This window comes from Lepisma saccharinum, chromosome 8 (genome assembly GCF_977018435.1).
Source record: "Lepisma saccharinum chromosome 8, izLepSacc3.1, whole genome shotgun sequence".
NCBI classification, from domain to species: Eukaryota; Metazoa; Arthropoda; class Insecta; order Zygentoma; family Lepismatidae; genus Lepisma; species Lepisma saccharinum.
The window spans coordinates 45,274,664-45,290,598 of record NC_139236.1 but is presented as its reverse complement, the minus strand read 5'-3'; the positions used below and the strand labels follow the sequence as shown (position 1 = coordinate 45,290,598).

At 39.0% G+C, this 15,935-nt stretch overlaps 1 protein-coding gene across 1 annotated transcript in view; it reads left to right on the top strand.

Moving 5' to 3' along the window:
- The first annotated feature begins 6,018 nt into the window (after nt 1-6,018).
- The window catches only part of veli (L27 and PDZ_signaling domain-containing protein veli), a 30,705-nt gene continuing 20,788 nt past the window's right edge, over nt 6,019-15,935 (top strand). The window contains exon 1 of the mRNA XM_083127449.1: nt 6,019-6,202. Coding sequence (XP_082983575.1) covers nt 6,166-6,202 — 37 coding nt within the window. The 5' untranslated portion in view covers nt 6,019-6,165. The remainder of the gene's footprint in view (nt 6,203-15,935) is intronic.

The following is a 15,935-nucleotide window of genomic DNA, read 5'->3' as shown; positions in this document are numbered from 1 at the left end:
ACTTCCAGAAGTCGGTTATTTACCTACTGATAACGCAATCTAATCTTTCCATTCCTTCAAAATTATGAATCATTTGAAAACAGATTGGTGTAAATACTGTAATTTCCTTCTACAACCGTGTTCGAAATGTGAGAGGGGGGAGGCGGGGGAATGGTAGCTAGCGAAAATTGTGCAAAGCATCCCCAAGTTGTCCCATTGTCACCATGTTAAATCATAGGAGCATCGCCCCCAGCTAATATTTTCCACTTCAGGAGCTGTTCTACACCTGTGTCATTGCACCAGTGATATAAGTGTTGGAAACAATGTGGTAGTCGGGTATTGGCTTAAATGTAGCCTTCATATAAAATTCACAAATAGACATATGAAGATGGTGGGCCAAAGATTATTTTATATCCTTCCACTAACTAAAATTTTGTTAGGAAGAAAAACATTGGATACATGAAAAAAGACTACTGTACTGTTAATGTCTCCGAATGACTAACCAAAATGTATCTCGGAGCCTATTTATTGCCCTCTTAATGACGTTGACAAATGAGTGCAGAAGGGCAGGAATATATTGTGGCGCAACTACAGGGGGATGTTGCCCCCCCCCCCAACCTTGGATGGAAATTTTAGGAGGGGGTAAACATTGGCCGCCAAGGCCACCTGTAGGGTCACAAAGGGGTAAATAAAAATACATTTCGTAAAATTTTCTTAACATTCTCTATCATGGAGATGTGGAGATGTGATCAGCACCATGCTCTGGCTGCCTTTACCCCTCAGGTTTGTCCCCAGGTAGCCATTTGAGGCTGAGTGAACCTCAGAGCCGGTTTATGATGGGACAATTAGGCCAGAAAATTATATCACCCACCCCAGGAATCGAATGTGGGTCCCATGTGGCAGTCTGACACCATACCGACTAGACAGCCATGGACCCAATTGTTGAGGTAAACCAGGTCAAAATTTCAGAGCATGTGTCATTGAGAGCACAGGACCCTGCACCTCACCCATCCTCCAGTGCGTTATGGGGGCAGCCGCTACGCCATTAGATGTGTCCAAAGCATAGGTGCTTGGCGGGAAGGCACTTTGTGCCCCCCCCCCCCCAAAATTCACGTAGAAGGATACATTTTATGTATATTTACATAAAGTATTGTTTGTGCCGATCTTTCCCCCCCCCCCCAAAAAAAATATCTTAAGTTGGCGTATTTGGTCCAAAGTAAACACAGCCTCCTGTTCGCCTACGCAACATTATTCTATTTTCTTCCGCCGAATATTGACATTGGCTTTTTACCCGGGTACTTCTTTCATTCATAGCGGACGGAAGCACGCCACTGTGTGCACCTCATTTCTAGTCTGTGGTGTGCACCATATCGCTCACTCCTGACGCATCAAATGCGACTTGGAGGAGGGGGGGGGGGTCTCACTTATCGCACAACACTTGAACAACCTTTTGTTCTGACATCACGGGAGAAGCCTTTTTCATTTTAGGCTGAATGCGTAAGTTGTTATGTTAGGCTAGCCATGTCTAGTTCTCTTAGCCTAAATAATAATTTTTCATTGTATTTATGCTAATGGAACTTATCCTAACCTCGTAGGCAGGCACGTATCCAGGAATTCCTTTCGGGGGGGGGCTCAACACCATTTTTTTAAGGGGTATAGTAAGAACCTCACAATTGCGTCTTTAAGACCAGAGGTGTCAATTGGGTTCCAAAACGGGGCAAGGGGGGGGGGGGTGCGGAGGGCGTTGCAAGGAAAGTTTACTTTCTCTTGGTAGCCAAGGCTTAAGGTCATAATGTTGAGGCAAAAAAATAAAAAATTGGGAACAACTATCTCTTAAATCGTTGCCATAACGTGAAATCGGAACATTTTTTACCACTCAACTCCTCTGTTTCCACGCATTAATATTGTGTGCCGGAACCATCTCAGTATGTGTGTTTGTCCATTTCATCTCATCAGACATAAAAACATCTATGGTGTCTTTGAGTGTTTTTACGAAGCTGTTACACATGCACGGGATGGACAATCCACTCGACAACGCGAGATTCAAATTGTGGGCTGCGAACTGGACGCAGACAGCTCTCGACAGTGGCGTGCCCAGGATTTTCAAAAGGGAGGGGTCATGTGTACATTTTTAAGTAGTCAGTCCTCATTTTGCCATACTTTCCTGCCTTTGACGTTCTTTTTTTAGAAATACTGGACCAAAAGGGGGGGTTATAACCCCCACCAACCCCCCCTTGGGCACGCCACTGGCTCTCGAATATTTCTCTCTGATTCGAGCCTGAACACCACTAACGTGTCTTGTACTCCCATTTTTCAGCTCTTATAAAAGCCGAAACCCACCAAATTGTTCAGATTCAGGCCTTAGCACTCACAAGTGTTCAAAAATGCCTGTCACAGCTTCCGCTGTCTTGTCATATATCGGCACGAAACAAAGGAAGTCTTCTCGAATACAAGTGGATCACGAAACAATTAATGCACAGTGAAAACCCTTCCATTCCCAACACATCTAATGTTTCGTCTCCCAGTATGATGAAATGCTTACTCATTTATCTCCAGTGACGTGCCCAAGGGAGGTTTGTTGAGGTAATAACCCCATTTGACCCAGTATTCCCCCTCTCCATTCCGAAAATCCTGGGCACCCCTCTCTTTATCTCGGACATTTTTTAAAATCAACTCACCAGAAGTTTTTATCATCGTATTGGAAATTGAAGTAAGATGCGTTCTTCCTGCAGGTTTGAATATGATCCTTTAGGGTGCTGTCGTCTGCCTGCCTTCACACCTAACCTTAACAAGACCCTAATTTTCCATCCTTGTGACTTGGATTTTCAAGACTTAGGAAGGTTTCAGACCGAAGGGACACGCGATACATGTCGATTGGAATGGGCTAATCAACAGCAACGTTTCATGCCGTAGCGACACAAAAGGCCGCACAAACCTAATTTCGATTTGTGAAATCCCCCTTATTAGGCCACTGTCATTGTCACCAAGAAGTAGTAGCTCTTGTTCACCACAGAAAAAATTATCCTCAACCGGTGGGAATGCTCCTCAGTTTTCCTCTCTCCTATATTTTCTGTGCTTGTTCACTATACAGGCAACACCTTACGATTTGATATACACAGGACATGTAATATGTCGACATTTTAAAGAAAAATCGGTTGAAGTCAAGGATGGCTAGGTGGCTCAGTTGGTAGAGCCCTGATTTGGGTCCTGGTAGAGCCTATAAAGCAATCAAAGGACGCTGACTGATCTGATCACCAACGACTGTATGAATTGTCACACTTACCTCTGAAATCTCATTAACCGATTCTTTGTACAGATCAACCGAAAAATTGAATCCGCGTATTTATATCCTCATTATATTCTAGAACGTTCCGCAGATAAAACGATTCGTTAATATCGCCAATAGTCAGTGACGTGCACTGAGGAGTAGCTAGTCTAGCAGAGATAGATCAATCAATCTCACATCTCGAATTATATTCAAATCACAATATTTATTGTCTTGTTAAAGCCACCACAGCTCATATGCAACACCTTCTTTTCCACGCACTTCTCGTCCATCGGTGTTCTCCGCGGGCAAAGCAGGCTGGATACCCTAGCTCGCTCTTCTTCAGCCAGGCCAGTTTCCAGGTAGAAACGGCCGGCCCAAGGAAAAGGAAGATTTCTACCTCTACTTCCCTTGCCCCCACGCACCCCGCTGCAATGGTTGAAAGCCCAGGCTTTCAGGTCCCCCAGTCTATCTCCTATAGGACAGATAGGGGATTGGTTTCTCATATTTTTTTTTTGTAAATCCTCTAAAGAACACAGGGTAAAATTTTCTGCAGTACTTATGTTCTCTGTATTTACACAACCTTTTACACGTTGTACAATATGTGTGTATGTATAATATGGGATGTAGTTTTATTATTTATAAAATGGGAACGTGTTATGTGCAGACAATAATGTTATGCTTTCTTTCTTTTTTTTCTTTTTCAAATATGGAATATATAATGATTAAATTACAAATATGTGCTCAGGCTCTCTCTGACTCTCGTTTTAGTAGTGTTTTATTTAAATATACTAATATATTGGCCTGTAACAGTCATAAATACGGATGTATTTATTTGGGCAAAAGAACGCGTGTTCATATTGTTGTTGGTTTGGTTTATTTTACTTCGCTTTTCTGCCACATTTGGTTATCGCGAAAATGAGGATTGAGTGATGATATGATGAAATTGGTGAAGGGACCTCATATGAACAATCCAGGCCAGGATTCGAACCCGTGATGAGTGCGCATTCTTGTCCTATGTGTTGCAGTGAATAATGAAATAATTTGGAATGAAAAATGTATCTCAGAACTCAAAAAGTCAAATGAATATCATTGAAGAAACTACAAAAAAGTGTGTTGTGTTTTGTTTCCTGTCACCAAATCAACCAAGCGAGGGGGAGTGGTTATCACACCAGGCGTTCCGGGTTCGAACCCCGACCCGGGCATGGGCGTTCCCTATGCTCGTCCCTTCATCAGTTTCATCGTATCATCTTCACAATTAACCAAATGTGACAAAAAAGCGACGCTAAGTAACAAAAATCAAATCAAATCATTGATTGATTGCTCAAATTGGTTTATTTTACTTCGCTTTTCCGCCACCTTTGGTACAACAAAATAGATGAAGGAACACACACAAAGAACACAAATGGCCAATCCGAGATTCGAACCCAGGATCTCTGGCTTAGAGTCAAATCAAATAGTTTTTTTTATTTTCGAATGTGGGTGGGGGTTACGTGTACTTTTTTCTAGTACTCATTCATAATTTTGCAATCTTTTCCTGTTATTGACATTCTTCTTTTTTGAAGGAATACTGGCCCTAAAGAGAGGAGGGGTGTGACTCACACCAACCCCCCCCCTTGAGCACGCCACTGACTGCTACCCCAAGTGTCGACGTCACCGCACGTCACTGCCAATAGTTGACTCCTTCTCTCATTCAAGAACGTACCCCCTCCCGACTTCCAGAGATTAGAAATTACAACGAATCGCCCTAAGTGTGGCGCTACCTTTGTTGTGCAGCTTCCAAATGCTGACAAGTATCTACATAGTGCTCAAGTGCGCTGCGAGAACACCGAAAGCACAAGAAAAGTGTACGTGCAATATTATCAACAACAGGGTTATAGAACATTCTCCGTCTTGCCTCGATAATTGTCATCTCCTTAAATCATCGTCACATTATTCAAAAAGCCAAAAACCTGATTTTATCTAGTGTAAAATAAAAAAAATTCCTGGGGGGGCTCGAGCCACCTCACCCCAAGCTTGGATACGTGCTATTAACAATAACAGGGTTATAGAACATTCTCCATCTTGTCTCGATAATTATTTCTCCCAAACTATCATCACATTATTCAAGAAGAAAAAATCCTAGTTTTATCTAGTGTAAACAGAAAAAAATCCTGAAGGGGAGCTCGAGCCTCCTGATTCCAACGTTGGATACGTGCTATTGACAATAATAAGGTTATAGAACACTCTCCGTTTTGTCTCGATAATTATTTCTCTCAGATTTATAAATTTATTATCTTCACATTATTCAAGACGCCAAAAATCTAATTTTATCTAGTGTAAATTTAAAAATTTCCTGAGGGAGGGGGGGGGGCTCGAGCCATTAACTATAACAGGGGTATAAAACATGCTCCGTCTTGCCTCGATAATTATTTCTCTCCTTACATTATTTTCACATTATTTAAGAAGACAAAAACCTAATTTTATCTAACGTGTGAAAAATTTCCTGGGTAGAGGGTCTAGCCCCCTGTGCCCCATCTTGGATACGTGCTATTATCAATAACAGGGTTACGGAACATTCTCCGTCTTGCCTCGATAATTATTTCTCTCCTTAAATTATTGTCATATTATTTTATTTCACACCACAAGAAATCAAAAACTTCTTTTTATCTAGTGTAAACCTAAAACTTTCGGGGGTCTCGAGCCCCCTCAGCCCCCCCCCCCCCTCTGGATACGTGCCTGCTCGTAGGCATTACTCGTCTGATGTCAGAACACAATGTAGCAAAACTGTTGTGCGAAGAGGAAAACCCTTGTAAGAGAAGGATAGGATAGTAATCTGTGCTTCTTTGCTACTGGAAAATAACAATCATTTTAGTGGAACAGATGTAATACATTTTAAATTATAAAATATTAATACTAATTGCTGAAAATAATTTATCAGAATGGCAAGTGTAGGTGAACCTTTGACATTGGCACGAGGTAAGAATACGCAGAATTAAATACATACATTTCTACAGTGTTTATTAATAGGCTACTGAAAGATGTTTTGCCTAGATGCTCTAGGCAAGAAGTTAGGTTTCTACACATATATACGTATATGAAAAAAAAAAAAAAAAAAGAAAGTTATCAGTTGGTCCCACATGCTCAATTCGGCCCAAGTTCCGATCGTTTAATTCCGAACTAGTCCTGGTACACTCACGCATCGATTACATTTTACTTTTGGTAACGTTTCCGATTATTTTATGATTTCTCCTAGCACAAAGACTAATTATGCTAGAATTTTGGAAATTATTAACGCACGAAATTTGAACTTTCCTTAAAGTAACGAAGGTAACACTTTACTATAGGGGTGACGGATTTATTACTTTTTACAGGAGAAAGTACTTGTGCAAGTCATTTTCTGTGGCGGTGTGGAAGTTCGTGAATGTAGTTTTGATCCATTTTAATGCGAATGCATGTTGTTTTCTGCGAAAATCTCAGTCCGACACGCTGTTTCTGCTGCTTTCTGCACGAGAGCACAATGTTCTGTGTGTTAGATGACGTAAACCCCATAGTCAGTGTTTCAAACCTCGCCGTGTTTTCACTATAACATGACGTGTCTAGTATTTTCAATTTTTTTAAATAATTTGGTTAAAATCTGATATTCCCCAGAGACCTATAACTTCATCGTTTTGTCAATTTTTAACATTTGTACATACCTATGTGTGCTTCGCAGAACATTCTTTAACGTGTATTCACGTTTTTTTGATCAAAGTAATTGCTATTTTTCTTTTTTTTTTTTTTTAAAGTGTTTTTGTAAATGAAGAATGTACGTTTCCGCAAATGGTTTGTGGGGCTATGTGTCAATGGTTCATGGGGCTATGCGAGAATGGTGTGTGGGGATACGCATATTTTTTCGAAACCAATTTTTAACTATTGTAACCTGTACGTGACCCTACCTAACCTAACCTAACCTTACCGGAAATGGTTCGTGGGGCTATGCGTCAATGGTTGAATTTCCGCTATGAAACATTCCCACATCACACAAAACACCTTCCAGATGTTAGACAATGCTACAGGAACTTATTACCGTAAGTAGTTTCTTCTGTAAAAATGAAGAAATCTGTCCGGGGAATATCAGATTAGTACCAAAATTTTTTTTAACTATGCTTGTCTAACCTAACCTTACGGAAAATGGTTTGTGGGGCTAACGTGAATGGTTTTTGGTTGCGAGGTGTTATCATAATTTCAAATCTGGGCACAAAAGTAGGTATTTTCCGGTGAACAAGGTTGCAACCTTGCATAAATCGACTAAACACTCTCACAATGCACGATGAACCAGTACACTATCGCCATAATGTGTGTTACAGAATCAAAAATAACGAGTAACAGTAAGTACTAGTAAATGTAAGAAATAGACATTATTTTAGTTAGAAATTCATTATTTGGTAATTATCCGATAAGGCCCGAACACCTCTCACTCGTTTATTTTGTTAATTTTAGCATTGATACTTACCTATTCTGCATTGCGGAAGATTCTTTAAGGTGAAGTTATGCCTTTTTCCATAAAATAGTGTCAACTTTTCATATTACGAGTCATTATTTGTCTTCCTTTTTCTGCTTGGGTAACAGACAATGTGGCGTTCACTCGTCATGGATCATCGCGCGTCGTGCTTGTGTTTTGTCGATTTGGAGTGGGTATGCAGTGTTTAAACTTTCTTCATTGAAAAATACCTACTTTCGTGTTCATTATGTCATCACAAACCATTGACGGATAGCCCCAAAAACCATTCACGATAGCCCCATGGACCATTCCGGCAAGGTTAGGTTAAGTAAACATAGTTTTAAAAAAATCTCTTAAAGAAAAGGCACGTTTGAAAACACTGGCGAGACCACATGACTTTCGACGCTTGCGCCATCTGCACGTACATAATGGAAACAACGGCATAATGTTACAGAAAATGAAAGTTCCTTACATAACAAGTGATTATTTCTTGTTCTGCAGAATTCTATGGTGAAGTTTTTAGTTTCTGCGAGAGAAAATACCTCCAAGAACTTCGACAATGCTACAGAAACTGATTTCAGTAAGTAGTTTCTTCTGTAAATTTGAAGAAATTTGTTCGGGGGATATCAGATATTTGCCCATTATTCCACCTAAAGAAATGTTCCGCATTCCAGAATAGTATGTTAGCAATGGAAAAAAGTGTAAAATAAATGATTTATAGGTGTCACCCCTGTAGTAAAGTAGGGTATGACTGAAGATATCCGGACCCCTCTCCGATTTTCTTCATATTTGGCATACTTACTAATTGAGGCCTGCTAATGACGAATCTGAAGTTGAAATTTGTCGGAAACTTTTAGAAATTGCAAATTAATTGCGAACCATTGACGCTAGCCCCACGAACCATTGACGTGTGGTTAGGTTAGTTTCGGTTAGGTTAAGCAAACATAGTTAAAATTTCGTGTCATGGTAGTATCAGGATCTAGAAATTGCAAAATAATTGCGAACCATTGACGCTAGCCCCACAAACCATTGACGTGTGGTTAGGTTAGGCAAACATAGTTAAAATTTGGTGTCGTGGTAGTATCAATAATATATATTTGCTTGTGAAACAAAAAAATTCGCTAACATCGACTGTTTCCATTGCGAAAACTAACGCCTTATTTTCGCTTATTTTGCAATTTCTAGACGTTTCCGACAACTTTTAACTTCAGATTCATGATTAGGACGACTCAATTAGTGAGTATATGAAGAAAATCAGAGAGGGGTCCGGTCATCTTCAGTTGTTCCTAAAGTAGTACCAAGTCGGTAAATGCATTCTACTAAGGTTCCAATTTACTTTTACATTCATTCCCACTCTTCTACAATGTTTACTGTCGCTTGTCGACAGAGAATATCTTGTCCATGGGAAGCGCGTATGCTTGCGTAACGTAATTTTTAAATTCATAAATAACTTTTTTCGAGTCCAAACAGTGTTCATTGCGGTACTACTTTACTACAGAAAATGATTTGCGTAAGTACTTTCTCCTGTAAAAAGTAAGAAATCCGTCACCCCTATAGTAAAGTGTTGCCACGGACTTTTATTTTAATGCTAAGAAAACCAAACCTGAATGCCTAACCTAACCATGAAAGCATATATTGAACAAAATCTTAAGTAACCGCTAAAACTCCGCAGTCAGTGTTAACAGACATGCATCGAAATCGAACAATCTAAGAATTGGGTAACAGTTCGTTATGTCTGAGACATTTCTTCATTTTTACAGAAGAAACTACGGTAACAGTTTGTTATATCGGAGACACATTAAAATCGGATATTTTGTGTTTCGCATGGTTCATACTTACGAATTGTGTATTGCAGAACATAGTTCAAGGTGCCATTATGCTTTTTACACGAAAACAAACATAATATTTCATATAGAGAGTAATTTTTGTTATTCCTTTTTTCGCTTCCTTAACACACAATATGGCGGGCAAAACTTGACTACTGTAGTGGATATGCAGTGTTTCCAACCTTCTTCACTGAAAAAACCTACTATCGTGTTCATCACGTGTGCAAATTATACATTATGGACGGATAGCCCCACGAACCATTCCGATAAGGTTAGGTTAGGTTAGTTATGCAAGCATAGTTAAAGAAAATGGGTTGGAAACACTGACAGGGGTTACGTCATCAAACGTATGCAGCAACCGGTTCACGTAGCAAAAGCAATGGCACTTGTGCTTCTGTGAGATATTTCTCTTGAAAAATACATGATTTCCCGGTCAAATAGATTCCACGATGAGAAAATACCTCGACGAACGTTGGAAACCTTAGAGAAACTCATTTCCGTAAGTAGTTTCTTCTGTAAAAATGAAGAAATGTGTGTCTGATATAAGGAACTAACGGAAATGAGTTTCTCCAAGCTTTCCAACGTTCGTCGAGGTATTTTCTTTCATCATGGATATATTTGACTGGGAAATCATGTATTTTTCAAGAGAAATAGCTCACTGACGCACAATTGGCATTGCTTTCGCTACCTGAACTGCATGCTGCATACGTTTGATGACGTAAGCCCCTGTCAGTGTTTCCAACCCCTTTTTCTTCACTGTGCTTGCCTAACCCAACCAAACCTAACCTAACCTTATCGGAAATGGTTGTGAGGCTATCCTGGGAATGGTTCGTGGGGCTATCCGTCAGCTAGCCGTGCATAATGTAAAATTTTCATACGTGACGAACATGATAGTAGGTATTTTTTGGTGAAGAAGGTTGTAAACACTGCATACCCACAACTTGAGTCAAAATGTTCCCGCCATATTGTGTGTTACAGATGTGAAGAAAGGAATAAAAAAAAATCACTCTGTATGTGGAAAATTGTGTTTGTTTTCGTGTAAAAAGCATAATGGCACCTTGAACTATGTTCCGCAATACACAATTGGTAAGTACGAACCATGCGAAACACAACATATTCGATTTTAATGTGTCTCCGATATAACGAACTGTTACCAAGAATTGCATTTGTAACATGATGAAATCTCAATAAAACAAAAGGAACTTGGGCCTTATTGTTACATGGTTCGATTTTTATTCGTGCCTGGTAACATACTTCCGAGAGTGCAAGTTCCGACTTTGTCATGGTGCACTGGCATTTCTGACATGGTTCGATATCTAATTACTTATCCCTGTTAACACATACTTCAGTGCAGGGCGCGAAATTTCCGGTCGCCAGGTCGCCATCGGCGACCAAAAGTTTTGGGCTGGCGACTAAAATTTCGTTGTTTCAAATGTGTGTCAAACACGCCTCAAGACTTCACCTCTTGAGAGAAACGGCAGAAGTTATAGAAGAAATTCTAAAACTAAGTGATATCCACACTATTAGGTGGTTAGCCAGCAAAGAACGTGCAAAAAGAGCTCTCTTGCAATCGTGCAAAGCTGTTGTGACCCATCTTGAACAGGTGGCCCATAGAAAAGACAATGATGGCGCTAAAGCTAAGGATTTGCTGAAAAGTTTGAAGCAATTTAAATTTGTTAAACTTCTGTACTTCCTTTTGGATTTCTACTGGAAATTGAACCCTTTAAGCATGGCACTACAAAATAAGAATCTTTTGATTTCATCTCTGAAAATGAATTGAACACTGTATTTCAGTTTTGGCTGACCTGGAATCTAATGTTGGACCAAGCGAACAAGATTTCTTGGACCATGTATCCATTTCAGGGAAGATCATGGATGTGCAAGAGTTTCAGACTGTTAGAGGAAACTTAATTAACAATGCGAAGGTGTACATCACAGAAACATTGCCGTCTATGTCAACACATGCGATTGCATCTATGCATGTTTTCGACACCTTGGGTTGACCTCCCAAAGAAAATATTCTTCAGTTTGTAATAGAAGAAATAAGAAGATCTACATATACTTTAACTCGATCCTTTATAATGAGAAAATGGATGTTCTGTCAGAAGAGTGGACAGAATACAAACTTTTGTTTAATTCTCCAGCTTTGAATCAGACGCTGGAGAAGATCCACAGTGCAGAGTGTTCAGCAAGATTCCCCAACTTGCTCCAGATTTTGACATTTTGTGCTGTTCTACCAGTGAGCACAGCCTCATGTGAGGGAGGTTTCAGCTGTCACAACAGACTCAACACTACTTGCAGGAACTCTCTGAAGACCGAGACACTGGATGATTTGCTCAGAGTTTCCGTAAACGGACCCCCCCCCCCCCCCATCCTCCCTGTCAGAGTTTGACCCAGCAGCTGCGATTGATAAGTGGTACTTCAGTGCAGAACGACAGCGCTACACAAACATTAATATTTAATAATTGCTCATATTTTTATTATTTATCAATATAAAATAGTGGCGACCAAAGATTTTAGTCCGGCGACTGATTTCAAACTTGAAATTTCATGCCCTGCTTCAGTGTCTTTTTGCATACTGTTAAGAAATGCACAGTCAAGATCATGTCTCTTAGTATTATAATTATGTACTGTATTACGTCCTGTGAACAGAGATTTCGGCAAGAATTTACAATTCTGGACTCTTCTGTAATCTCTATGCTACTGCTTATACTCACGAAATAATTAGTTGCGATGATTTATCTGAGGCTAACATGTTTGGAGCAAGATGTAGAAATTGTTCAATGCATACATGCTTTCGTATTTAGGTTAGCAGGGTTAGTTCCCTTAGAATGTTGTTAATAACCCTTAATGATTTTGTAGTTAGATTAGGCAGATCAGGTTTAGGGCTGCGTCCTGAAATCCTACACCCTCGATTTCTACCACATTTGAAATCTTTTCGTCCAAAATGAAGTTTCTTCTAAGAAAGGGTGTTTATAACTAGCTTACTTACTTACTTAGTTGCGTCCTCTTCTACCTGCCAGTGTCGAGGGGTTACAGAGAGTTCTCTAGACGTTTCTGTCCATCGCCATTTCCTGTGCCTCTTTCCATCTTATGCTTCATTTCTCCAAAATCTCTTTGACACTCATATTTCATGTCTTTCTTGGTCTTCCTTTTGGTCTTGTTCCTTGTGGACGTGCTTCCCATATCTGCTTTGACAGTCTCGTCTCACCCATTCTGCTCAAATGGCCGAACCATCTGAGTTGATTACGTTCAACTGTTTCTTGTAGTGGCTGAGCATTTAAAGATTGCCGGATGGTTTGATTCCTTATCCGATCTTTCCTGGTTTTCCCACTTATTCTTCGAAGATACCTCATTTCCATTGTTTGTACACTTTGCAGGTGTTTTCCAGTCATTGTCCAATTTTCACTGCTATATGTAAGTGTTGGTATATAAATTGTTTTATATACAGTGAATTTTGTTTGGGTAGATATTTCTTTTTTGCCTATAAATCCTCGGTTTATCATTTGATATAGCTTTCCTGTCTTCATGATTCTATCTCTTATTTCATCCTCTTCTTTTCCTTGACTGTTTATAATTACTCCAAGATACTTGAAATTTGTCACTTGTTCTAAAGGTTTGTTATTCAGTTTTATCTTATGGTTTGTCTTTTCTCTGCTAATTATCATTGTTTTAGTTTTCTCCGTATTTATTTCCATATTCTTTTTCTTTAATTCTTCATTAAGAATATTTAGGTTATATTGTAAACTAGCCTGTGTATTAGCTATTAGTATAATATCATCAGCGTATATGAGCTCTGTTAGTTTAATTGATTTCATATTCCAGTATCCTACATGAAATTGTTTCATTTTTATATGGCATTCCTTTATTACCTCATCTAATAGGATTATAAATAGATATGGTGATAGTTTATCTCTCTGTTTAACTCCTGTTATTTCAAATTCCTCTGACTGGTGGTTTCTCGTCCTCACGTAGCATCTGCATCCTTTGTACCAGCTTTGGATTGCTTTTATTAGGTTTTTATCCACTCCTTTCTTCTCTAAAGATTTCCATATCTCATTCCAAGGAACTCTGTCAAAAGCCTTTTGTAGATCTACAAAACATACATGTGCCTTTTTATTGTATTCTATTGTCTTGTCTGTTATTTGTTTGAGGGTGAAAATATGGTCTCATACACTTTTTGCTGGTCTAAAGCCTGCTTGACTTTCTTCCAATTGCTCTTCGACATATTTTCTGAGTCTATTCTCCAGGATTCTTGAATATATCTTCCCTGTCACATTGAGCAATGAGATTCCCCAATGGTTTCTGCATTCACTATTATCCCCTTTCTTGAAGATTGGGATTATTACTGATATCTCCCATTCCTTCGGTACAGTTTTCTTTTCCCATAAAACATTCAGTAGGTTCAAAAACAGTTTCTCTCCAGCATTTCCCATGTATTTAAGTATTTCTGGTGTTAAACCATCATGTCCACTAGCCTTACCTAACTTCATTTTCTTTAATGCTGCTTTTAATTCTTCTACTTTGATATCATTTATTTCCTCTTCTTCATCCTCCATTTCTGTATCTTCTGTTCTTTCGTTTCCTGTTTGAACCTCCGTCCTGTTAGTTTGTGTTTCATCCTTCAGCAATTCTTCGAAGTATTCCTTCCATCTTTTCATGATTTCTTCTGGTTTTGTTCTTAGTTTACCATCTTTTCCTTTTATGTATTTTAATGGGCTTTCTTTATCTTTTCTCATGGTCTTTAAAACTTTGTAGAATAGTTTTTGATTTTCTCAGCTGTTCTCTTCCATACTTTCCCCAAATTTTCTCCACAAGTTCTTTTTAGCCTCTAACACTTTCTTTTTAACTGCTATACTCTTCGAAGCTTTCTAAATCATTAACTGATAGGTAATTTTTCCACAGTATTTTCTTGTGCGTGACTACTTCTTTCAGCTCATCTGTCCACCATGCCGTTCTTTTCATTTCATTTTTTTTTCTTTTCTTTTCATTTTGTTTCCTATGTATGTTGTCCCGCAGCTTTCCTCTGCAGACTGTAGCAAAATCTTCTTAAATTTATCCCACAATTTATCTACATCTCTTGCTTCCTTTTCATGTTTCTCTTGGATCTTTGCTTCTATTAGTTGCTGATATTTTTCTTTAACTTTTGTATCTTTTAATTTGTATGCCTTTACTCTTATTTTATTTTGTTTTTCCTGTCTTCTTTTTCCTTTAGTTTTTAGCACTCTACTTCTTTGTACTACTCTTTCTATTATTAATAGCTTATGGTCGCTCCCAATTTCCGCCCCTCTTTTGACTCTGGCATCTCTTATCTTTCTCATCGTATTTCTCTCTACTATGAAATAGTCAATTATAGATTTTTCCCTTCTTGTTGGGAAAAGAAGCGCGGAAGGAAATTTTTAGAGATCTACGTGCTATGAAACTTACATTTTTGTAATATTAATATTCCTTACCTACGTAACTTCATTACGGTTTTGCAGGGCTTCCATCATGGATTCATGTCACAGGCGCACGTCCACACAATTTATTTTTCTTCTTATGAATGAATTGTTGATTGTGAATGTTTAATTTTTTGGTACTTTCCTAATGTTTGAGTAAATTGTCGAAAAATAATGTTCGGCAGGTTCTAACATGCTCTTTAAGGGAATCTATAGAAAAAGGCAGGTAGCCGGAGCGGAGGCAGGGTAGCGGTAAGTCAATTACCCCAGGGGCAGAGCCCAGAATCGGTGGACAGTTTCTATGATTTTTTTTTTTTGTTTAACCCTGAAAAAAGCGACTGTTATATATCCATAGGTACGGGTGCGGGTGGCTGCTACGAAACTGACATGGCCGCAAGTAGACTTCTACCTCACAACTTTAAACGGCTGTACACTCGTAAATATTTGTTTCCGTGCTGCAGAATTTTGTTTTTCACAATTTGCAACACACAATCTTCCTAAAAAAAATATTCACTACCGAAATCGAGGGTGTAGGATTTCAGGATGGACCCAGGTTTTGTTCTCTTATCATTAAAATAAGGTCAGTAGTGCTGCTACAACAATTTTTCGTCCTCGTCTTCTAAGAGAACCAAACCCAACCAGCCTAACCTAACAACAAATTCCTAAGACTCCACAAACCTACCAGCCAATGGCAATGTTTTCGTAGTTATGTTAGGTGGTAGCCTGTGTAATGTGCAGGCTTCCTGCGCATCCTGGAAAACCTGGAATTTTAAAATATTCCTTCCAGGCCTGGAAATGTTATGAAATTTCACATTTTTCCTGGAATTTTGGATGTTGTCCTGTTTTATTTGTATGAATTAAAATAAGTTTTCGTTTAAAACAGGTCAGTGTCATGACAGTGGTTTATTTACTTATGTCACGTTGCTGTGTACTGTAGTCATAGTTTTGTGCTAAGTTTTATTTTT